This window comes from Zonotrichia albicollis, chromosome 12, assembly GCF_047830755.1.
Source record: "Zonotrichia albicollis isolate bZonAlb1 chromosome 12, bZonAlb1.hap1, whole genome shotgun sequence".
Lineage (NCBI taxonomy): Eukaryota > Metazoa > Chordata > Aves > Passeriformes > Passerellidae > Zonotrichia > Zonotrichia albicollis.
Genome location: NC_133830.1, coordinates 9855687 through 9880672, shown reverse-complemented (window position 1 = coordinate 9880672; position 24986 = coordinate 9855687). Strand labels below are relative to the sequence as shown.

Genomic DNA, 24986 nt, shown 5'->3' with positions numbered 1-24986 from the left:
ACAATAGTGGTGTCAGGCAGAGAGGACTGAGCTCTAACACGAACTGGCCCCATGTGAATGACAAACACTTCTGCTGCTCTCAGTGCTTGAAGCTTTCTCCTTTCATCTGCCTCCCCAGCCTCAGATATTAAACACAATTAGCAGAGCAAATCAAGACAAAAGAGACAAACCTTAATCTTCCCTTCAGAAATGGCTCTGTTAATAGCCACAGCTATGGACACACGACCCTTCTGATCAGAATACAAGATTCTGGCTTGAGAGCCAACGACCTGGAAGAGAAAAGTGACAGAGGGATAAGATTCTCTGCCACTGGCTTATCTTCAGGTCCCAGATGAATGGAGTCACAGGAGTGAACCCTTTCCTTCCAAAGAAGAAAGTGCAGATTATTTCTTCACCAACACCCAGCTTCCAGAAAAAAAAAATTAAAAACCCTCTTTGAACTTAGTTTTATCTTCACTCACACAATCCATGAGATGTATTTCTGTATTCAGCTGCCACTGCCCAGTAAATTCCACTTTTTAATTTAACCTGATTGCTAGGCTATAATCCCCCTATCAACAAATCCCTTAACCAGCAGCTGAGAAGTAGAGGTTTGGAACTGGAGATGGTGGGCTGGAAGAGAAATGAAATGTGGCAAGGAACATCTGTCCTGAACAGTTCTGCTGTGCTTCCAGATTGGGAGAGCACAAATGAGCTCTACAGCATCACTTGTTGGCTTCACAGGGAGAGCCTGCCCAAAAAGGAAACCAAAGGATGATCCACTGGTGTCCTGCTTCCCACAGGGCAGAAGGATGGCAGCTCTTCAATCCTGTCTCCTGTTCGGGAAAGGGCTTGGGAACTGCACCTGTGAGGGGCTTGGTCCACAGCCATGCCAAGCGGAATATTTTGAACAGCACTGTGTAAGAAAGGTGGTTACAACTGGGGTGGAGGGTGAATCACAGATATGTTTCACTCCAGATAGAAGAGTAGATATTGCTGGATTATTTTAACATTTCCAGATGAGAAAGTGAAGGGGAAGAGCTGCTTCAGCTCATCCTAAAATCCTGCTGTGAAGAGAAGGGTTTCAATTGTCAGCCCCAAGAGCTACAGACTGTGTTTTCACTCCTGTCCATGCCTGCTTTTCCCCCCAGCCCTCAGTTCCAGGAGCAGCCCATCTGCTGCAGGAGGCTGTGCACTCACCAAGCTGTGCCTGCCGGCTTCCCGAATCCAGCGGATGTTGTCATGGTACTGCTGCTTCACAGATGTGCTCACTTGGGAGAGAAAACAAGGGAAAATACAGCTTGAAATTAATGCAACATGTTCTAAATTTACTTTAATTCATCTGGCAGCACTAGGGAGTCACACTGTGCTCTCAGATACAAGAGTGCATATAGGAAATGCTGTATAAAGTTCTCTGTGCAGCTGATGCAGCAACTGCTTTGTTATTTAGAGAAAGGTACAGGATGCCACTCAGGGCACAGCTGGAATGGTAACTCCCATTTGGATGTTCAGCAAACTAAATTAAAATGAAATATGGTTTACATGTACTATCCATTTTTGGTCACCTGTTTTACTGCCTACTTAATCCCAATCTACTACTAATCTTTGCTAAATTAGTTGTTTCATCAAACTCCATGACATTGGGTACTGCAATCCAGTCTTGTACCACATAGTGAATAACTCCTTTGAGGCAGCCAGCAGAAGTTCTCAGAAGCAGCTTGCAACACACACTTACCAATGAACACCATATCTGGGACACATTTACAGCACAGCAGTTATTCTGTACAACGTGTACCAAGATAAAATTGAAGCCTTTTATCCAATGAAGAGGTTTGTTGCCCCACATTTCTATGGAACAAAAACTGCACCAGAAAATTTATTATTCAGGGTTTACTTTATACATAAATCCACCCTACACCTTGCTTAGATGTATATGTTACCTAAGAAGACAATTATATTACATATATAATATTAAATTCTATATGTTAGCATTCTACAGCTTCTCTTTTCATTTCTATCTGTCTCATTCCATCTCAATCAGCCAAACTAAAAAGGAACAAGAAAATATTTCAAGTGAAAGACAGTGAAATATGGTACATATCAGTCACATGGTGACTTCAGCACAATCAGCTGCCTCCAGAGGCCCAGCACCATCTGTAGTGAGTCACAAAAGGGATAAGGGGTAAGTAATGGGACAGAGGTGTTTTTCTGTCCTCATTTAGGAGGTTTTACAGCTCAGATGGGCTTACAGTGCCTGAAGAAGTTACTGTCTGTAAGCTCTCTCTCTGTGGGCTAAGCTGTGTCACATTAGCTTGCCCTGAGAGTCACACTCAGCTCCCAGGGCTCAGCTGAGGGACAGCACAGGGACCTGTTCATGCCCTGGAGCTTCAAGGCAATCATCTCTGCAGATGCCAAGACAGAATGTTCTCTGTTACGTTCCAGCTCTCACCCCTTTTCATGGCAAATTATACCATACAGATAACTTGTGCTTCAAAGTCAAGCTGGAGAAACTGCACACTGCTAACTTGAAATTGTCCCTGAGAACAGTGTTTGGGCTACTGCTGCTGCACTAGGCAGTATGACAGCAGTCAGGCAGGGTAAAACTAGAAAAAGGAAAGAGGAAAGTGTTAGAAGCTTACAGTGAACCTGTGTTAAACTCATTGTTCAAGGGAAATGAAAAATATGCTCATTCCTGCAGAGGCAGGCCTTCCATACCAAGAGCTTTAATGATCCTAAAGAGACCTGTCAGTGCTTGAGGGGCTGGCTCCAAGTGATAGCTCCTAAACTCTCAGTGAGGATTAACATGTCAGCACTTCACTTTGCAGGGAGTGAAAGATGAAACAGCTGCTAGTGCTGTCCTAATAGGATTGTGCTGCCACTCAGAAGTTTTAGGGAAGAAGCCTGTAGAAGGTGATGGGCACTGTTCACTTAGGTTGCCATAGATATGTAATGGGAGTTCATTGAAATATCTCTAAAAAACCCAACAAAACAAAACCAAAACAGAGAATGGGTTCCTTTTCATCACTTTTATAAGCTCTATCAGAGAATACTTAGCATACTTTATACTTCACAGTGCACAGACTTACAGAAAAGATCTTACAGAGGAAAAGATCTACAGAAGAGAAGTCAGATGAGAATACTGGCTACAAGGACCTATCCCAACACAGCACATCTGTCCCTTACAGCCAGCCCCAATAAACAGTTGAATTTCATCAGTTATCCCTGGGGAAGTGGTGAATACTCCCTTTGATTTAGTCTTATTTCCTGCAATTGAAAAAATCTCACAATTTTGTTTTTTTAGAAAGACTTTAACTTTATAGTAACTCCATCTATCTCATTTGCTTAACTGCTGCCTCCACCTTCCCATCCCAACAGGAATGTGTTTTGAAGTCAGGCAAGCACTTATATTGCTTCTGCTATTTCATGGGCCCTTGTACACACCTAGGGTTTAAAATATACTGAAAAGCATTGCGTATTCAGAGGAACTGTCCCAAGTAACACAGAGACTGGCTCCCCCAGAGAGATTTACATTGTTCTGCATCAGCTCAGCCTTCAAACTACCACAGAGTTTAAAACAAGTTACACCCCAATCATCAGTGCTGCATCTCTCATGCAAAGGCCCTTTTAAAAGCTCAGGTAGCTTAGAAGTAGAAGGAGATAATAAAATTACATAAATCTCACAAAACCTGAAAGAAATTAATCTCCACAAAAGAAGAATGGTTAACAGTGGACTGAAGGCCAAATTAAAAGTTTAGACTTGGAATGCAACAGAGTTCAGTTCTATGGAATTTTTACTAAGTTTGTAGAACAGATTCTTTCATAAATTTCAAAGGTAGGCTCAGATTTCAGATATGTATGTGTATGAGGCTATCCAGACCCTAAAATTTGGTCCAAACCCAGGCTTCATAAAAAGTGGATAGCAAGTGGATTATTCAAGAATATATATGCATGAATGTCTATTTTCTGATCAAATTGTTTTTCTTTCTCTATTAATCAAATTCCCATTGTCCTGTAAAATTTAACAACAAATCAAATAGTAATCTTGCCCTTAAGCCTGTTTTCACCTGTTGGGATTTTTTATGTGCAATTTTTTTCATTTAAATTAAGAATATACAAGCAATTGTTCAATGCTTTTTGTTTGTGCAAGAGATTTCTCTCCCCAGCTTTACATTACATCTATATAAACACCCACATACTCCTATGCACAGAATAACTGAATTATTTCCCAGCCTTGCAATGCAAACCATCCAAAGGTCATACAATGGTTCAGTCCTGAGAGAAGATTTCTGGAATCTGCAGTGCATGGCAGAAAAATTACTGCAGATTTCTGAAGACAGATCCAGCAGTACAGTAATGGATTTCACCCTCCCTTCAATAAAACCAAGGGACCAGGCTTAAAAACATGGAAGCTTCAATACCCACAGAACAGACTAGGCACATCTGGGTTATTGCAATGTGCTGCTTCTGCATTAAATGCAACTCATTCTCCAGTGGTATTTCTTGAAAATTATTCCTAAGGAAAGATCAGGAGAATAGACAGAACCAAGGACCTTGCAAGGTCAGACCCACTGTACCAATAATTCACCTCTTGGGAGGAAAAGGAGGCTGGACATCAGCCTTACATCATGAGAAGAGTAGATTTATTCCAAATGAGAGACATCTGAACATGGTACATCCTTTACAAAAATACCACCCAGGTTCTCCCAGTGCTTATTGTTCCTGAACAAACAGGAGAGCATTCGAAATTTCCACACTTCCTCTTTGTATTTCTATGTCTGTCATGAAAAAAGCAACAAGTATTTCAATATTACCAGGGAAAAAATCATTAAGCTCTTGTTCTCAAAATATGGTTTGGGTTTCTGATCCCTTTCCTTTTGATCTGGAAGAATTCCTCAGAATTCAAGGATTATGTTGTTGATTCTGGAAAGCACAAAATCTGGTGCTCAAAACAGAAGAGCTGAGGATTTCAGCGCTTGGGGACAGTGACAAGGCTTTGACCCTACTGTTTGGTAAGTGCAAGGGTAGGCAAAGGGGTAGGGCCTTCCTCTCCATCCTGGGACACCAGGATTAATGTTTGCTGACACAAAATTAGCTTTGTCTCAGTTCCATTCATAAGCAGGGGATATCAGCAATAGCCCAGTTTCAGGGATGTGGAAGAGTGCAATTCCTAGATCCTAGAGTAGCACAGAGAGCCATGCAGGTGTTCCAAACTGGTTCCACCAGTCAGTAGAAATAGCTGCCAATCTATTAACAAATGACAAAAAAGATCTCAAAATTGTAATCACAAAAAAATGACACTGGATGGAGCACCACACCCAGGAAACCTGGGTTTCCTGTCACTGATCTCCTTGCTAAACTTTTGAAAGCTTCCCTAGGTTTTTATACCTCATTTACCTGTGAGACAGGTAAATGAGTCAAAGCAATTTGAGTCCTTAAATTACTCTTGGAGACCTGATGCTGAAAAATACTGATTGCCTTAAGGTATCAAGGCAACAAAGTTTAAAAACATCTGTAACAAATAGAAAAGCTCTTAGCCAGAATTGCTTTGGGATCAACATCTCTGGTGGTTTTCTGTTCAGGCTGCACTTCTACTAGGAGTTTAAACAGCAGCAAGACTTCCTGCTGACATGAACCTGAAGGCCCTGCTTTCCATGTTTTCAGCCAAAAGCCAGCACACATTCCAGCTCTGGGTTTCCTGTTCTCTCAAAAGCCCCCAGGTGGGGAGTGGGATGATTTCTCACCTCCCTGGCGGATGGAGTCCTCCAGCACTGCCATGGCAATGGAGTCAGTGGTAGCAAGGTCCCGTGGGTCACCTGAGGTACAAACCCAGCGGAATGGCCCAAATCCCAGGGAAAAAATGTCCCTGGGAAGAGAATATGTTTCATTAAGAGATAGTTGAAATTCTTTCCTTATTTATCCTGGCTGCTAGCAGTGCTCTTTCTTTCATTAGCTGGACACGGAAGAATTTGAAACATTTTCAGTGCACTAATCTAAACAGAAGCATCAAGGACCATTAGCTGAGAAATTAAACAGTGGGGTTTCATGCAGCCATCCATTGGTATATCAAAGTATAGTCAGGCCAGAATTCTGATAGTCATGTTGGACATTTCAATCAAGTGCATCATCAGATGAACTGCAGCTTTCCTTCTGTTTCATCAAATATATTCTCCCTGCTGCCTGGTCTGGGTGTCCTTAACCCAGGCCAACCCTGAGTGCATCTGCACTGTCAGACAAGGGCAGGTTCTAACTGGGTGCCTGAGCCCAGACTCATTTGCTGTCCACATTGTTTATGTACAATAGTGGGGCACGTTTCGCTTGAGGGCCGGAAGAAAAGATCTAATCTGGTTGGGGCCTTACCCTGTGCTCAGGCTCTTATTCACATGGCATAGGCAAGCTAAGCATGAGTCAGAGGAAAATGAGTTACAAATCCAGTCCCTGAGCAGATCTCCTGAGCTCAGCTGTTTCCACAAGCAGCAATGCACAGTGTGGTTAAGAGGCACAGCTGGTGACATGGGCAGAAGAGTGTCCTGTTTCCATCATACTTTTAACTTCAGGGCACATATAAGGCTTGGATGATTTGGATTGATCTCTACTGCTCTGAAGAGACAAACCCTTAGTTTTTAGCACTTAGAAGTGAAGTTGCCTCTAGTCACAGTTTGAGGCCGTGACCTGGCTCTTCTTGAGCAGAACTGCTTAAGGAAAAGTCATGCAAAGACAAAATGCAGATACTCACATAAAAGTGTGACAGTGGCTAGCCTACACTAACTCTGGCATAACACTTGTGAGAGCCATTTTTCTACTGCTGTTGCCTCCTTTTGATCATTTATCATTGCAGATCACTGTCAGTCTGTACTAATCTCTGCAGTACTCTCCCTCTGAACAGAGGGAGGCACAAGGTACTCAGCATACTCCCAACTCTGCCCAACATACCCCATGATGTGCTGAACATAGGAAGGATATCGAAATTCTGTCTTATTTGCTCCTTTTTTTGTAACATCAGCACCTATAAAAGAATTGTAATAGTCAGTCACTTGACAGAGGAAAACTATAAAATGTAAGCCAGGGAGGGTCAGGGGTCTCAAAGAGCAAGAGAGAAAGAAGGACTAAAGATTAGAATTACAGTGGCCAACCCTGTCCTACTTAACATACACAGCTGAGAAGATGCATGTAGGATTCTCCTCCTTTCCACCTACAATTCCAGGATCTACTCACCAGCTCTCTGAGCTTCCAAGAGAAAAGCATTGCCATAATCCCAGAAAAACATGCCCTTATCAGCTAGTTTGTTAATGGCAGCCACATGCCTCTTCAGACTGAAATAAAGAAGGAAAACAATTATTCTTGATAAAATATGAAAAAGGATAATATCATTAACTAACCAAAGGCATGGGAGTAGGAGGAGGCAGAGGGAATGGAAAGACCCCAGATAAATTCAGACATAACCCACAGGCCATCAATTGAGATGCTTTCAGTCTCTGTAGCACCTGCTATCCCCAAATCCTGAAGGGATTTACAGTCACTGGGAAAACTTAAATAGCAAAGAGGTGTCACTCCTATCTTTCAGCCAAGCAACACAACTAACTCTGGGGATGGAAGCTGATAACAAAAACCAGCTGGCACAAAACTGCAGAACAGTTTAAGTAGCTCACAAAGCAAGCAGAGAAAAAACTGAAAAACAGAACATCAGTGTTCTGGCCTCTACCTTGGCCCAAACTACCCTTTCTTTCCAGTAGTGGCCTGTACCCCCTGACTGCATGGCTTGAAGAGCAGCTAAACCCAAAGGTTATGAAGATGAAAGATCAAAACCTTCACCTCTCTTGTACCAGTGTCCGGAATTTCCCTGGGTTGGAGGAGAGCAGCTGCTTCCCCTCCTCAAAGCTGAGCTGCACTGGGTAGTACCCCCCATTGAATGGGTTGTGGCAGGAGGTCTGGTCAGAGCCCAGGTCCACCAGCAGCTCTCCTGTTGTGTCCAGCTCATGCACCAACCTCTCCCTAGGGAGGACAGAAAATGAACACAAGGGTAAAGATCTCCTTTCTGACAGCACATTTCCATGAGCATCTAGAGTAACGTACTTGGCACTATATTTAATGTCTCTTCCAAGATTGGGAATTAATTCCACCTTGACCAAAAAGCCAGAGCATTAATGCACTCATTATCCACTCATACTACTCACCACAGATCTACCACATTCCCATGGTAACCCAGACTGAGGGCAATTTTATTCTTTCTTGCTTCTCTAGAAAATAATAAAAAGATTGCTTAAAGAAAATGCAACTCATTCTACCTTGAAATGTACAAATCACATACAGAATCAGACCCAGAAAAAAAAAAAAGCTGTATATTGTTTTCAACACTTATCTCAGAAACAAATCTTTCAACATTTACATAATTGTTAATCACAGATTCCACAAAGCTTGAGTGATGCTGCAAGTGTAACATTAGTTGTAATTGCTCCATGCATATTCATGAAACTAAACGAAGACACGTTTAACATGTACAAATGATGTGCAGCATTAGTAGTCACTAATACAGGCTGCTGCAGCTTGGGAAGGTGGATGCACATTCCAAAGCAGACCTGGAATGAGAAGAGGTGCCCCTCAGCCCCTCCTGTCTGCCTACAATAGCACAGGGCAGAAAGATGTGAGTGCAGGGTTAGGAAGCAGAGCAAAACTCACAGAGTTGGGTTACAAGTCATACCTAAGGCGAGCAATGCAGTGGTCCAGGTTGTTAGAGATCTCCATCAGCCACCCCTGCTTGTGGCGTTTCAGAAGCGCTGCTTCATCAACCTAAGAGAAACAGCAGAGATCTTAAAACTCCTGTTTCCCCCATGCAGTCATTTTTACCTTTAGTTCTTCAATGATCCTGCAGAAAAAAGTAACAAAAAATAAAGGGAACAGCCCTACTATTACCTAGAGTTATACATATATATAGTAAAGATATAATTATATATATAACTATTGTTCAAATGCTTATTTTTCACCTCTGATTTTTTTAAGCTTTCTGTTCTCTTTCACTCCAGGCTCAAAGCAAGAAATAGAATTTTTTGATACATCACTTCCCGAAATATTTTATTAATCTAAATTTATCATTGTAATTGTATAAGATTGTATAATTGTATTATTGTATAATTGTATTAATACTTAATACAGGCATTAAGTATTCCTATTGTTTCTTTTCATGATTATGTTAAAAGACAAAAATGTTTCAAATCTATTTTTCAAATCTGGCTATTTTTTGTGAAAATAAAATTAAGAAACTATTTTCATTGATCAGCCTAGAGAGACATTTCTGCCAGGCTGCCCAAGGTGAAGCTATGGTTTGTTGAATAAAATTAACCCTCACTTTTGTTCTTGGACTGCTGGTCGAAAACCTCAACCAAATATGGAAAGAAAAAAGGAAAGCATTTTCCTGTCCCAGCTGCCTAATGCCACTGAAAAATAGCACAGAGCAAAACCAAACTGTGTCTTTAATTCCCTCTTGCTTGAACTTTGAAGTTCCAAACAAGCTCAATCCCAAATCTGTGCTCTCTCCTGGGCTCAGCTCCTGTGTGTGCCAGTGTGTACATGCCTAAGGGACAGCTGGATAAAAATATAAATGGATGGACAAACGATGGAGGCTTTGGCACAAATTCCATATCAATGGTCCAATATACAAGCTTGCACATCATTAATACATTTATAATGAGCTATCAGTGGCATAAGGCAAGAGGCAAAATTAATTTAAACCCATATTCTGTGGTAGCAACAGATTTAAACCCCCCACAGTGATGTGTGTGCATGAGAACACATGACCTGAGCATCTTCTAGTATTTCATTAAAACATTTTTTTCTTCTCTATAATCTTCCCCCATCATTTTAATTCCTTCTCATTAAGAAGGTATTTATATGCAAATTAAATAAATTCTGTATTCAGGAGTTGCTTGAACACCAGGAAACCTTTTCTTTCCCAATTATTCTTAGCATTGGACACCATCCATCATTTTTTCATATCAGTAATGAAGACTATCCTTCCCAAACCCCGGATTATGACAATAACAGTGTCACTGCCAATGGAATTATTCAATAAAGTCAGATGCCATGGGGGACAGCTTCTTCTGAGATATTTAAATCAGCACAGGAGGAAAAATATTAAGTGGTCTGTATGAATTACAGGAATTGGGTTCACTTAAATCCCCACATAATACAGATCAGATCCATTTAAATGCTACCACATCCTAAATATTTTACTTTAGTTCCTTCTGACATTCCTAGTCTTTCTAGACTTGCTGGATCAAGAAAACTCAGTTCCTTTGAACCACACTTTCAAAAATATGCTCATTTTTGGATCAGCATCTCAGTAATTTAAAAAAATTGCATGAAGAGGATGAGCTAATGCTGGCTCCAGTGTAATCCCAGAGAGCCCAGTGCAGCTCAGAGGAGATATCTGGCCCTCCACACCATTATTTAATAAAATTACAATCAGCTTCCTGTCAAACAAGAGAGGTAAAATACTTGCAGCACTAATCCCTTCTGTCAGGGCTTCGGAAGCCCTGCCTGACAAAATGATCTCTTGCACAATTCAATGTCATTTGCATAAATAGTTCCTTAAATAAATAATATGTACATATATATAGCTATCCACATGTGCTCCTGAGACTCATTTCCGACAAGGATCATCTCACAGGAGATAAAAACCAGGCAAAATTCAGTCTCCTGAACAAAATCATCTGCAGCCATAGAGATGAAAAGTACAAAGGATGACTGTGAATGGCATTCACTGAAATCTTTCCTTTGTATTCCAGCATTTGAAAGACGACGATGACAGAAGTCTGAATAAAGATAATTTATTTGTTAATAATTTATTCAATAGTAAATTGAATAAATTTATTTTATCTGCAGGGAGTACCTGATGAGATCTCAAAGATGCAAACCCAGGTGCTAACAAAACCACCTTTGCAGTCTTTCCGTAAAGCTGATGAAGCCCAAGCCTTCCATGGAAGACCTGAGGCAGCCAAGGTTACTGCACATGACATGGGCAGTCTGACTCACTATGTTTTGAAGTTTAATTGTAACTCAAATGGGTCAGATTGTGATATTCTTATTCTTTCCATGCAATGTGACATGCCCACAGCAGAGGTTTCCCAGCTAACTGGCTATAAATGACTTTAGCTGAGAAAGCCAAGCTCCCACTCCAAATGTTCAAATGGCTCCTCTGACAGCATCATTCTGCATCATTTGTGAAGCAATTCTAAGTCCATATCTTCACAGTCTGATCCAATGAATGAATGAATGGAGAGTAGAAAATCAGTGAAAAACGTTCAGTAATGGGAAAAAGAGACATAGCTTAGAAAATTGACTATTTTCTGAGTTTGGTTTGTCAGGATTAGTTCAGGAACCTGTCAGATCAGAATGGGGGTTCTGACTCAGCATGAGAAGACAGAATGGCAGCACTGCTCTCACCTCTGCAATGATGCCCACACAGCCAGCAATGACTGCAGCCTTGGCCTGGGCCCCGCTCATCCCTCCAAGGCCAGAGGTGACAAACACCTTCCCAGACAGGTCCTCAGCCCTCAGGTACCGCCGGCCTGCGTTCAGCACTGTGAGCTGCACACAACAAACACAGCATCACCAGCAGCCCTGGCATTTAAACAGCTTCTGTGCCTTCAGCAAACAGACTTGGAAACTCTGGGGTCATCAGCACCACAAAACACTTTAATTCTTGAAGAAGGAAATATGTTTCAAAATGGTGTTGTGAACCATCTGTCCTCATTATGCTCATTTCTCTCACCATGAAATAAAATAATCAGTGCTTCCCAACATGCTGCTCTTGCAATAGAGACTTAAGGGTGGCTGCAAAGGACAGCTAGGAAAAACAGCCAAGAAATGTTTTCATATAACACATATATAAAACACATATATCAATTCATACTTCACATATTGTAGCTGAATATGAGCTCAGATTGAGACCTTGGTTGCAAATCCCTTCAAGTCTGTGCTCTGGATAAGACATATCTAAGTGAAAAATTAATTTTTTGTGGAGTGGACAGTGAGAAGTTGTTTAGTAGCCAGAAGTTCCTCTCACAGTAACCCAACCCACTCCCACAGCCAGCCACCAGGGGAGAAATCCTCCTCCAAGAGTGCTGCCAGAGCTTTCCCCAGTTCCTTACCACGGTGCCATGGACGATTCCCTGAGGCCCAATGTAGCAGTAGCTCCCTGCAGTCATCTGGCCATACCTGGGGACAGCAAGGAGCACAGTGACACCACACATTGCTCAGCCAGGAGTGGCACTTGCTCTTGTCCACGTGTGTTTCTAGTACAACAAAAACCCTCTGTGCTTCACTTTGTTGTTAAAGGTCTGCTGCTACCAAATTCTCAACTTGGAGTTTTACCATTAGCAATGCATCAACATATTTTTGGAGGAGTGTTTAGCTCATTAAATGGAGTTCAAAAATGCATGGATCAAAACCCAAGTGTAAATTTAATCTTGGTGTTCAACACAGCGACTGGGACCAAAGGACACTCATTTTCACCTCACTAGAATCTGTGTGTCATTGGGTTTCAGTGCACTCCTGCCTCTCAGACACAGGGACACTGTGGAAGCTTTTTGCCCAGAATGGTTGACCACATTCGTACTAAATTCCCAGAGAAGCAGGGCAGCTCTTTGGCTGTTTTAATTTATTCTGTCCTTGGGGCACAAAAGAAAGACAATCTTGTGCTCATCAACAGTAGAAGAGTACATAAAAATCATTAAAAAATTATCACTTTCTACTTCAAAGTTTCTTTTAGCATGAAAGAATGTTTTATAACTTGTGTTTTCCATAGACTGCAAAACAACCACTGAAAATTAGAACTAGCAAGTGCCTTAAGTGGGTTATAATTAAGACTTTAGGCTATTGTTCAGCCAAGCTTCACACATAAACCCAATATTAAATCCTAACAGACCTCAATTACATCCATATATATGTGGCTGAACATAACTCAAACTCTGAAGTAATTCCATTTAAGTGTGCATTAATGCTTTGCAGCATCAGTACTTCATACAGCACACTTGAAATGCATTTCCATTGAAAATTTTAACCAGTCACTGCTTGATGTCTGACTTATATTTTAGTCAAATATTTGATAGATTTTAATAGTGAGCTATCTTCTTACATTGTTACACCCAAAGCAAACATCTTCTCATATTCATCTCTGGAGGAATAGTTGGGAATAACCTAAGAAAACAACCAAAATAAAATCCACATAAGTAAATTAGAGATTTAAGCAGGTCTTTTAAACGGCCTAAATTTCTTTAACTATTTCTGTAGTTAAGCAGAAAAGCATTAGAAACAGGAGGAGTAATCCAGGTGTTTTATTTCATGTATTCTAGCATTAGAAAAAAGGACGTCCAGTCTTCCTGGCACTGTGACTGCCACACAAGTTTTAAGGAGAGCAGTTCCCCAGCCACAAAACCAACCTGCAGGGGAATGGATACTGAATGGCTCAAGAGACTGGCAAGGAACCAGCATTTCCACTTGGCCACCCTGCCTTCCAAGCAAAGCAGTCCAGATATCTGAGCCTCTGATTAATAACCATGTTTGCTTACTGAGGGCTTTTAAACCTTTCAGAGTGAGCATAGATGAACTCCTTGGGGCAAGGAAGTGTCTCAGACTCAGTCAGAACAGAGGTTTTCTAAAGAGGAGGAGGTTGTTCCCTCCATCACTGAAGATCAGCACCCGTGAGGTGACAGCAGTTGTGCTGGAATAAAATGCTGCAGAATGAGGACCCCAGATTCTCCTGTGTGGCAGCAAATTCAGACAGTACAAATCATATTTTAACTCAGCTAACACTTGAAAATGAAACAGAATAGGGGTGAAAAGAAGACAAGATGCCAATACCCACCATGCCATTGGTAATGACTAAACGAGGAGAACGCTGGTGGCTGGGGAAGAGCCCCAGGGGATGCCCACTGTACATCACCAGTGTCTGCTCTTCTGTCATCTCTGACAAATACTGCATTACCAACCAGAACTGAAAGGAAAAGCAAGGAAAAGAGGAACTTTACATCTTACATTTCCTGGGTTTTGTGAAGCTGCTCATCTTGGAGAATGAAGGCAGCAATAGAGATAACGAGGTGCATCCACATATGGAATAACAGAGCTCTCAACACATTCTTGCTTTCAATAAAGTCCTTTAAGGGATATCACTCACCAGGAAACACAAATCAGCAACTAACATAAGTCTGAATAAGTTCCAGAATAATTTCTCCAGTACAAACCCCAGATATCCTTCACTTTTAAAGCCATTCTAATTTTATCTTGAGATTAACCACTTGTATTTGGCACTTTTCTGGCAATCCTTCCAAAGTGAAACACTGCAAAATTTTCCCTATAGAAGTGATTAAACACTCATGCTTATTGTTGATCCTAATCTGAAATTCAGCATGTTCTAGTGCAATAAATGGTTTTTATAATGTGCACTTCAAAATGAAATAGCTTTTCTTCTCAAGGGAGAAAAACAGCTTTCATTATGGACACAGAAGAAAATCGAGGATGCATCCTGGAATACACAAATGTATTTCAGCCTTGTCTGCATAATTCAATAGTTACTCTTGATTAATACCAAAATGCACACTTTGACCATCTAATTTGGCTTTAAATTTAACTGCAATCCATCATGTCTATGACAAAGCCCATTAAACTCCACAGGACTTCTAGCATGTGTCAACTAGGCCTGTGAGAAACATCCCTGTGCAATTTTGGAATTCAACAATTACTTGAAACTAGAGTTTCTGTAGGGAGACAAAATTTTGAGGGGAAAAACCCCCCCAGAATTGCTGATCAAAGAGGCAGCAGTATCAGTGACAAATAAACATAGACACATGAGTTCTGAGGCTGTGATCTGAATTAAAAATTGTACAGATTTGAAGCCAGTCCCATCTAACACAGCCAATTCCCCAAGCTGCATGTTCAGTTGAACTGAAAAAAATTAGTCAAGTGACTGTCTTGCTTTTTATGGTTTAGTTTATGAAAAATGATGAATAATTGAATTCACGTCATAGGACCGAACAGGTGCTGAACTCTCAACTCCCTAGCAGTCTGGGAAAAACATCCTAATAAAACTAGGAGCTGTAAGATAAATGGGTCTTTTGGCATTGAAAGGCATAGCTAGCAAGGAGGAAGACTTGTTAAGTTATCTCTGGACATAATTCTTTCATTTGAAATTATCCAGAAGAAAGCACAGGTCTGAATGGATGATATAAACCAAAGTGAACCTTTTTACTGTGAGTTTTGCAATGTTAGGATTTTAAAATTTTTTTTAGTGCTGTTTTCAAGCACAAACAGAATAAAATGTTCTGTGGTAACTGAATCATTCATGTGATTGCTACGCTAAGTAAACAAAAATAAAAAGGTTTTGTTTGCTCTCCTGTGAAACAACTGCAAGTCATAGGACTGGCTTGGATGAGAACAAGAGAAAATAACATTTCTGACTTTGGCAGCACTTCTACCTCACCTTGCACCCTAACAGCTGCCTAAGGCCAATATACAAACTGCTGGCACTTCTCACCTCAGAAATGCTGGAACACTCATAGGTAACAGGCAATAGTTAATTAGCATCTATTAATTAATGCACAGAATAAAGAAATGGTGAGCATTGCCATGGTACCTCTTTTTGAAACATAAAGGCAGAATAGTTTTGCCTCTAAATCTACCTAAGGCTTCCATTTAACTTCCAGATTAAATTTACCAGATTAGGAAATTGAAACATGAATTTTCCTTTAACCACAAATGAGAAATCCCAGACTGGGTAGAAATCCCAGGTCACTCAGCCCCATGGCAAACTGAAGAATCCATTCTTTTCCCTAAGTCAGGAACTTCATTCACCTATTAGTTTTGCTTGGGCTCTTTAATAATGAAGAGGCCAGGTTCAGATAAAGCCACAGCAAGGTGAATATGTGATTCTTTATGACAGAAGCTGCCTTCTTAGGCCAGCTTCTGCCAATTCGAGTCAGAATTCAAGACCTTCCCAGCCTCCAGGAGGGATGCTGCTCTCTAGGGGGATGCAGCTTCCTACCTGTGCTGATTCTAACCTGCACTGCAAACAGAATTCTAAATATGTTGCTGATTCTAAAGATCTCCTGACAATATTTCTCATTTGCATTTTGCAACACCTAAAGTGAGTATATTTATTGACCTTTTTTAATAAAAGAGAACAGATCATACAAATACAATTTAAAACATTCTCTGATTTTAGAGAGGCTTTAAACCAGGCTTTTTTTCTTAGAAGGTAGAGGCTAATGTCCATAGTTAAGTGCAACATGAACTAGAACAAATGTTAACAGCTAATTTGATTTACTTGGAAAATGACTCAGAATGGCACATTCTTCAATCAAAGCCTTTTTCTTATTCCACTACTTGTGAAAAATGTTGCAAAAAGTACCACAAACAGAGGATACATTTTTTTCTTTTCTAGATTTAGACTCTAAAATTATCTGTTCTAAATACTCAGGTCCATACATAAGCATCAAAGAAAGACAAAGACCTGGCCTTTTATCATCCTACACAGCTCTGTGTTTATGGTGTCATGTTTGGATTTCTGTTGGGCTGTCTGTGCTCTCCTTGCTAAATAAAGCTCCCTCTATCTACACAGTTCATAACTGAGCATTCCCCTTCCCAAACAGGATGTTTTGGAGTATTTTAGGGAACAACTGCCAAGAATGATCCCAAACTGCCTGAGCAGAATGTGTGTGGGGGAGGGTGGAACTGGCTCTGTGAATTGCAAACCCAGCAATGTCCTACCTGTGCCCAGTTGCTGAAGACCTGACCATTTCCTCCATAAGTGACCAGCTCCTGAGGAAACTAAAAAAAGGCAATTCAACATTAAGGCAAGCACTTTTCCCAAACCTTTTACTGTATCTCTGAGCTATTTTTGCTATCTCAGTAATAAATCTTTTCTAGAGGTTATTGCATCAAAACTCTCTATGTTCTTGAAATCAGGAAGTAACATTGTAAAAGCATAAGTTAAGAACAAAAAATTAAAATTATTTTTCAAAATTAAGTGTTTGTTACTGTAACACTGTCACTGGGATGAGCTTCCAAAGACCCAGGAAGCATCAGCACTAATCTTTCAACATAAATTGTAGAAGCAATGTGCCAAGACCTGAGCTGTATCTCTCAGGCAGTGACCAAGCTCCTGTATACAGTGTCTGTATGTGTAAATTTTTCAGTATTTATGTGAGAAAACATACAGGAAATATTTTGCCCATTTTCTGCTGCCTGTGAATCCAGATTCCTGTTACTGTATCTTACCTGAGCCACAGAGGGATCCAGGTTATTCATGATCATCAGCATGATGGCAGCAGCTGATTTGGTCTTGCAAGGGTATTCTCCTATGGGGTAAGCTCTGAAAGGGCAGGCACAAAATTTAGAAGAAAAACTCCAGCTCACAAGAGCAACCAGCACAACACACCCCACTCAAATATCTCTGCATGCCAAGGATACTCAGGCTTGTCTGGGTTGCAGGCTTTTATTCAGGGGGGAAGAGTAAAGAAAAAATGCACAGATATGAAGTTACATATGGACCTTAACAGGCATATCAGGTTTTAACTATTATCAGAACTAAGCAAAACCAAGAAATTGCATTAAGCTTATCATTTGCTGAATTATTTAATCACAATTGATTAATGTGGTGGCCAAGAATGCTCATTCCCTTTAACTGCATTTTTTCCAGGGGTGGTGGAAGTAGCCTCTGCAACAGCTGCCAGGCCCTGCAGTGCCAAGGAAAGCAGCACCACTGGAAGTTGCCTTCAGGCTCATCCACCCTTGCTATTTAAGATTGTATCTAAGAAAAAAACTACTCAGCTTGAGTTTCAGAAAGAGTTTCCAAGAAACTCTCAAAGACTGAACTAGTTTAGAGAAATATGGACCTTGTATTCTTTGAAATGCACTCATCCACAAGCTGAGAGGTGAGGCATGGGAAACAGCCTCAGAGTTATCCCAGCTCAGGTGGCCTGGCACTGATGTTCTTAATGCACCTGCTGTGATAATCTCATTGTTTTCTTCTCCTCTCCCATCTGTTTGTGTGTCAAATTGCTCTGAAACTCCTACTCTTGGATTTATGCTGTAGCTGTTTAGGGCAGGGAGAGTTTCTCTGCTGTGTCTGCACAAGTTTCAGTACAATTGTGCTGAGGCCTCTAAGGAATGACACCAGAAGGAAGTAAGACCACTGATGAAGAGTTTTAGTCCTTCCTTTTCTGCAAGCAACATCATCATTACCAAGGCTGAAAATTCCTAAAAAGGGACAGGATCTTTTGTCATGGTTTCTAGTGATCTTCCTTTTATTGGACCTTAGATCTTCAATGGCTGGACCCTTGCTTTGTGCAGGGAAAGTTACACTGAAAAGGTCAGGCTGAAGTGTACCAATGACAAAAAAAATAATTGAACATCCACTGTCCAGCTCATGAGCCAAGATCTGGAATGCATATTCCACAGATTCAGCAAATGGGCTCCTCCCATGATCCCATGCACTTTATCCTGGCTTTTTACATCAGGGTACTAAAACAAATGCCTTGTAGTCATTGCCAAACCAGGAGGGAAAGCCTTTGAGTTTTTCTACAATGCTTTTTTAATTAAAGATTTCTGCTGTTCTAAACTTGATAAAAGAGCATTTCTGTGGAATGATACCAATTCATCAAGAAGAGATATTTACACATAATATTGCTCAGAGCATAAGAAACCCAACATCAGTTGAGTGCTCTGGCATAAGAACATGACTTAAATGGAGCCATGGTCCCTGGGACATACAAAACAAAAATCAAATACTCTCAGACTACAGAGATCAAAAGGCATTTTCTCATAGTGAGACTACAACAATCTATTAGAAAACAATCAGTGAAATGATCACAAAATAAAAAAATACTTGAAGTTGTCAAAGGGTCACTGATGCCAGTGATGGAAACAAGCTGCTGGAGTGTTTCATCCAAGCCTACTTGGAAGGTGTCACCATCTGTAGTTTAGTACAGGGTCCTCTGAAGTCTAGCCCTGCAAAAACTTTCAGATAGTCTTCTATTTCTCCACTCCTTAGCTGAATTCTGCAAGAGCTCCACCCAGGCTAAAATGAACAGCATAGAAACATGGTTGTCTGTGGAAATCAGAGTGCTTTCTATTGCTTTATTCAGATTTCTCTATGGACATTAACCAGGCCCCTGCTGATGCAAAAAGGAATCAATCAGTCTAAAAAAAGCAGCTAGCCCCTGGCAGCCCCCACTAAATCTGTTCTGCTTCACAAACATTAGACCCAGCAGCCCTAGAATGAAGTGATGGTCCAAGACCAACAGGCACAGCTTATTACACACCAGGGTCACCTAAAGGTCCCAGTGGAAAAAATGCACTGCCTTCCTTTTCAAGCCCAGAGAGCTTCCCCTGCTCTGACAGCATGCTCAACCAACCAGCCACTCACCTGGTCTTACTTCTTGGTTCAGCTGGGACTGGCACCAGCTCAGAACTATTGCAAATTTGATGTCAAGGTTATCATTGGAGGTCTCTGAGTAATGACTGGCCCCTGGAAACCAAGCCCTGCCATGGGGCAGAGTGTTTGGGATCCCTGTGTGGGGCAAAGCTGGGTTGCCACACACAGCCTGGCTCAGTCCTTTGTGCTGACTGAGCTCTCCAGCAGTGACACTGCTCAGAGGCCCACCACAGCCAATCCAGAGGGGAACACTCTGCTTCCCTCCCAGTCCCATGGAGCATCCCAAAATACACAGTAACCCTCCCTGGAAATGAAATCACTGCAGTACACAGAATATCCAAATTATCAGAAGATAAGCTTCATTATTACATTATGAAAACTTCTACAAGAGGTAAATTAGGATGCATCAAGGCCACTCTAAAGGTCAGTTCCACCGGAGAAAGCTGGCAAGCAAATGGCAGCTGAATACAACATGAACCATCCAGTCCTCACCTCATCTCAATATCTGGGCAGAATCTGTACATGTAAATGTGGCCATACAGCCTCAGCTCCTCAGCAAATTCTGGTGCCAGCTTCTTCTGGATTTCAGGTGGGAAATAACGCAAGGCATTGCGCAGAGCCAGCTGCCAAAAAACACACACACAAATAAACAAGGGAGAAAAACGAAGTAGGAGAGAAATGGAGGTAAGTGGGTGGCCCTGAACTTTAACCAGACCCAGCTGGAAGCCTGCCTAAGCTGTTGCAAGGACAATGCAATGCAAAAGGCTAAGCTCACACCAGGGGAGCTTCATTCCTGCTTCCCTATTGAAGTGTTTCTACCTGCCTCTTTCCTGGTAGGTTCAATTAGGGTAAATGTGTGACCATCCCCTTCCCACCTGCCTCCCCAAACCTGCATGGAGAGACCTTGGGGATTTGGTAAATAGTGCTCAATCTTATCAATATATAATATATCAATATCACAGACAAACTCTCTCTCGCAGTGCCGGGGCACTGGAATACCAAGCAAACATTGTTCAGAAATCCTTAAAACTAAATCCCTAAACTCCACACACTGAAGATCCTACAGTACTTTCCATTCAAAACAGGACCTTGGCCCAGAGTTATGTGACATACTCCCAGATGAAGATGTTCCTGGGCTAAGTTTTATTGCAGATTCACTCCATTTAGCATTGTAATGTATAGCAGAGGGTGTTGGGTTCCATTATTTTATTGATGTTACATGTATCACTTCCAAATTAGCTAAAGTGATTACCAGGCACTCAGCTAAATCCTGCAGATGACACTACGTGGCTCACACTCCCTATTGCCTTCAAAGACATTAGCCATGGTTTGCAAAGTACAATATGTCCTTTTGCATGGAAGAACCCATAAATAAATCATTATCTTTAGTAACAGCCTGTTAAGGCATGTCTCTGTATTCTGTGTTTCACTTGATTGAAACCATAATGAGAACAAAGATTTTTGTCATCTTTAAATAGCCAGTTTCATGCAAAGATCTTATAAGTTCCCTGGCAAATGGCAGCACCATCCAAAGAGGACTTTTACATGAAAAGATTCTCAAATAATATGGAATTTCATATCTTCCTTTGGCTGATTTTTTAATGGCTGTGGAAAGGATAGAGATCAAGTTTGCTTCTACAAATTAGAATTGCCATTCCACACACAAAATGATGAGGGGGAAAAATCTATTTACCAGATGAGAAAATGCAAATTCCATCTTCTAATACCACTTCATTCTTTTCCAGTTAGATAAGCAGTGATTTTCAAGGGTGTGCTATTAATAAACACAAAAATACCACCTATATCCACGCAATGACAAAATACACAGGGATTTCCAAAGTCAGTCTCAGAGGTGAGCAGTCATCACAGGGGGTTCTAGAGATGAGAAATTTCTAAAGCAAAAATAAAATCACCTGCACCCCTAAAGCCAACAGGCAAACACTGGTATTTTGGCTGCCTTTGAGAGCTACAAAGAACTGTAAGGCTTCCATTGTGGCAAGGATCACCCACAGTCTTTGATCAATATATTATTTGCATTAAAATGAAACTGATGGGCAAACATTTTTCTTCGCCATTTAATTCAAGCAAGAAAAATCTGTTTTGATTTTCAAATAAATTCACTTAGACTGAGCCTCTATCCTATTAATGTTACACATTATCAGTAGCCTGAATTTTGATGATGCAAACATTAATGAAACATGAACTTGAATGTAACATGAAGTGTGGGAATGGCACCTTACACAGACAATAGAGGTCTTATAAAAGAGGATTAAGACTATGTCTTGTTTAACTGACCAGAATAAAGGTGATATTTGATTGCTGTCTCACTGCAGAATAAATGACAAAGCAAGAAGCTTAAGGGAAATGCTGGAAAGAAATAAATTGCTGTGAATTACCTGTAAAAAATGTAGCCCCAAAATTAGAAGAATTTAAATGTAAGGTATCGTGAAACAATCTCTCAATAAAAGAGCCAGGGTGCTCAAAATTGCTTAGATGAAACCTGACTGCTTTATGAAAGGGCAATGGCCATGTGCATTGGGAAAAATTTTACATATTCATTATTGAGAAATAAATGGAGTAATCTGAGAAAGACACTCAAGGAGGAAATTCAAATAGGCTGATCATTATGCTTTTGTGGGAAGACAATATATTTCATTAAAGCACAATAAAAAGCCATTATCCTAGCCTTTTAGAAGGATTTATTTACCTCTGACACATGGTATTCAGAATATTTTTTTGCATTTGATATTTAGGTGATCTTCCTTTTCATAACTTCCATTGACAGAAGCTTAAACTGCACACGCTCAGTACCTCTGAAAAAGCAGATCCAGAGTTCACTGGTGTCAAAAATATTATTTGCAGTTATAATCCTGAGTTTCATAGGCTGTTTTAAAAAATTATCTGCTCTGAATTTGCTGAGTTACTGATTTAATTCAACTCTGTGCAATGTAAGCAAATGAAAAGTCTTCCTCTTAAATCTGCCAGCTGGATTTAGCATTTGGTTCTTGTGTTTAAGCTATAATCACTATTAGGGTGTCTTTTTTTTATATACTCCCTAGAATTTTTAAATTATAACAAGATTCTACTGCTATTTAATCAAGATTTAGACCTCTCAATGCTAAAATATAATCATGACAGCCCATGTAATCCAATCAATCAGCTGTGAATTTCTTTGCTGGGGTATTCTCTTGAGAAATCAAGTAAACCAGCCTGTTTGTTAATTGGTGTTTGTTGAGGAGCCAGAAGGAAGCCTCTTCAGAAGGAATGTCATTCATTTCCATTTTCTGAAATGAATCATCAGGACTTGCAATTTAAGACCCTTGAGACACTCAGGGTTGCAGTCTCTGTTTACTGAGGGAAAGGGGAGCACAAGGAGAGGAAGTGACTGGTTTAACTCTGCAATTTCATCCTTAGTTCTGCCCCTTTTCCAGTGGGGATGGTGCTTCCCTCCCACCTGTAATCCTCTGCCTAGTGACCTCCAGACCCTGGACCTTTGGTGGCACTATTCTCTAGCAGCAAGTAAGATTGTGTATTTTATCACTCTGCCTGATAGGTCCCAGTTTCAATCAGCTCAGCTGGGAAGTAAACACGGAGATTTCTTACAGGTCATTGCCATAAATGGATGTGAAAATTTTACCAAGTTCTTTATCCCCCAGATTCCCAAAACAGGAGCTAATACATCACCCTGCCCAAACCACAGTTAAACTCATTGAAGCAGCCTCAGTTCTGGATGTGCAAAGAAATCATAAAGGTCAAACATTCCATTTTTCCACCAGAAGGCTGAAGAACAGCTTCAGGTGCTGGATGAGTTTACAGGCTCTGGTTTTCAGCTCCTCATCCCAAGATGTGCCCAAGCAGGAGGCCCCAGCTGCTCCCCAAGCAGAGCCAGCACAGCCAGGGCAGGCAGCTCACCCACCTTGTGCTACCTGAGGGAGGAGAGCAGAGCAGCCCAGGGATGGCAGCCAGGGCCCACCAGCACTGCTGGCCATCAGACAAGAGCACGCTGACCTGCAGGCCCAGGACAAGCTGGAAGTGCAAGTCAGAACCAGGCCTGGTGATGTTACCATGGAGAGATGGAGCACAGAGATGCCCAGAGAGGTTCAGAGTGGAATGTCAGCCCACAGGAGGAAGAGCAGACCCAGGAGGGCCATGGCTGAGGGACACCCTGAACAGAACCAAAAACATCTCCAGCATAGCTGAGACCACCCCCCAGGCCTCAGCCTAAATGGAGCCCCTGAGCCTATGGGCAGAGGGTGTGGGAGGAGGCCTCAGGAGAGGCTCATCAGGGCCATCAGGGCCATTACTGAGCTCATGCTGCCCCAGAAACACAGAATGCTGCAATCAGGGCAGAGGGGATCCTGCTGGGGGGATCAGCAGGGGGACTGTAGCATGACTTGGCTCTGAGATCCATAAGGGAATTCCTGTCTGGATAAAGCCATCCCATTTTTCCTGATCCTGAGCAGCACAGAGAAGTGCCCATTGTTCCCAAGTTGCTCCAGCTTTATTGGAACATCAGTGAGTACAAAGCATGCAACACCCTTGCCCTGCAAAGCACACACCACACCTAGATTTTAAGGGTAGTTTCTTTGAGGCATGTTTACATAAAGATACAGATGCTGAGAAACTGAAGGCTAGGGTTTCCTGAGCTGTGGAGGGAGGGAAAGAGAGAGGATGTGGCTGTTTCAGGCCTTAGGCAAAGAATGCTGAAGGAAGAGAATTCAGGAAACATATAATCAGAATCAGTTCTGAGATATGGCTCAATTTATCCAAGAAGATTAAAGCTGGTATGATAGGAAGAATTAGATACTTCTTCAGCAAGTCCCAAAACACACAGTTCTTTATAAATCTCACTTACAGGATTTCTGTTATAACCACAAAAGGAGGCCCAAGAAAATAAAACATTGGCAGTGGTAAGGTTTATTATTGTAACAAGAAGTAAAACTGGAATGAAGGTATATGAAAAGATGAAGAAATCCAGAGGAAATCACCAGAGCCTTATGAACTTCACTTCTGTCAAAGCTTCCCCTGAATATTTCAATTAGAAAGTGAACATGAAGCCATATATAAAGACAAGTCTTATAATATGTTCAGCATTACACACTGTCAACAACATCTGGAAGCCTGTCTCAAGATGACTTAAAAAAACCTTATAGACAGACAATCTTCCATCTACATGCTTTTCTAAGCATGGAGCACTTCTTAAAAAAGAGATTTTACTTTTCAGATATGAAAAAAAATAGCAGCTGTGCCTCTAATTCTCTTAAGAGTTTAAGATGGAGGACTAACCATAAAGTAAATCATAAAGAAAGCCTTAAAACCTCTAATAATCTAATGAAATACCCAACTAGCATGATCTCTTATCACGTGCAGTAGGTAAAATGGAGAGATGAGAGATGGGTGTTATACAGTCAGCTGGGGGCAGAAAATCAGTCTACTGCTCCAAACCTTAAAGGAGGCAGGAAATTATTCCAGTTTCTATAGAGGGGGAGAACACCTTGTCATTGCCTTCCCTTCCGCAGGTTGGAGAGCAAGGTTTGGCGTCCTCTTGAGAGACACCATCTCCTGAAACTGGGACTCCTTTCTG

The 24986-nt window shown here is 41.2% G+C and overlaps 1 protein-coding gene across 1 annotated transcript in view; it reads right to left on the bottom strand.

Moving 5' to 3' along the window:
• Positions 1-24986, bottom strand: part of UROC1 (urocanate hydratase 1) — a 36117-nt gene that overhangs the window by 9693 nt on the left and 1438 nt on the right. Inside the window, exons 2-16 of the mRNA XM_074550595.1 lie at positions 19895-20025; positions 17245-17338; positions 16735-16794; positions 13838-13966; positions 13109-13170; positions 12123-12189; positions 11416-11559; positions 8675-8763; positions 8151-8213; positions 7789-7968; positions 7192-7289; positions 6910-6982; positions 5721-5842; positions 1180-1250; positions 171-269 (exon numbers count right to left, since the gene is read on the bottom strand). Of these exons, the coding sequence (XP_074406696.1) occupies positions 171-269; positions 1180-1250; positions 5721-5842; positions 6910-6982; positions 7192-7289; positions 7789-7968; positions 8151-8213; positions 8675-8763; positions 11416-11559; positions 12123-12189; positions 13109-13170; positions 13838-13966; positions 16735-16794; positions 17245-17338; positions 19895-20025 (1482 nt within the window). The remainder of the gene's footprint in view (positions 1-170; positions 270-1179; positions 1251-5720; positions 5843-6909; positions 6983-7191; positions 7290-7788; positions 7969-8150; positions 8214-8674; positions 8764-11415; positions 11560-12122; positions 12190-13108; positions 13171-13837; positions 13967-16734; positions 16795-17244; positions 17339-19894; positions 20026-24986) is intronic.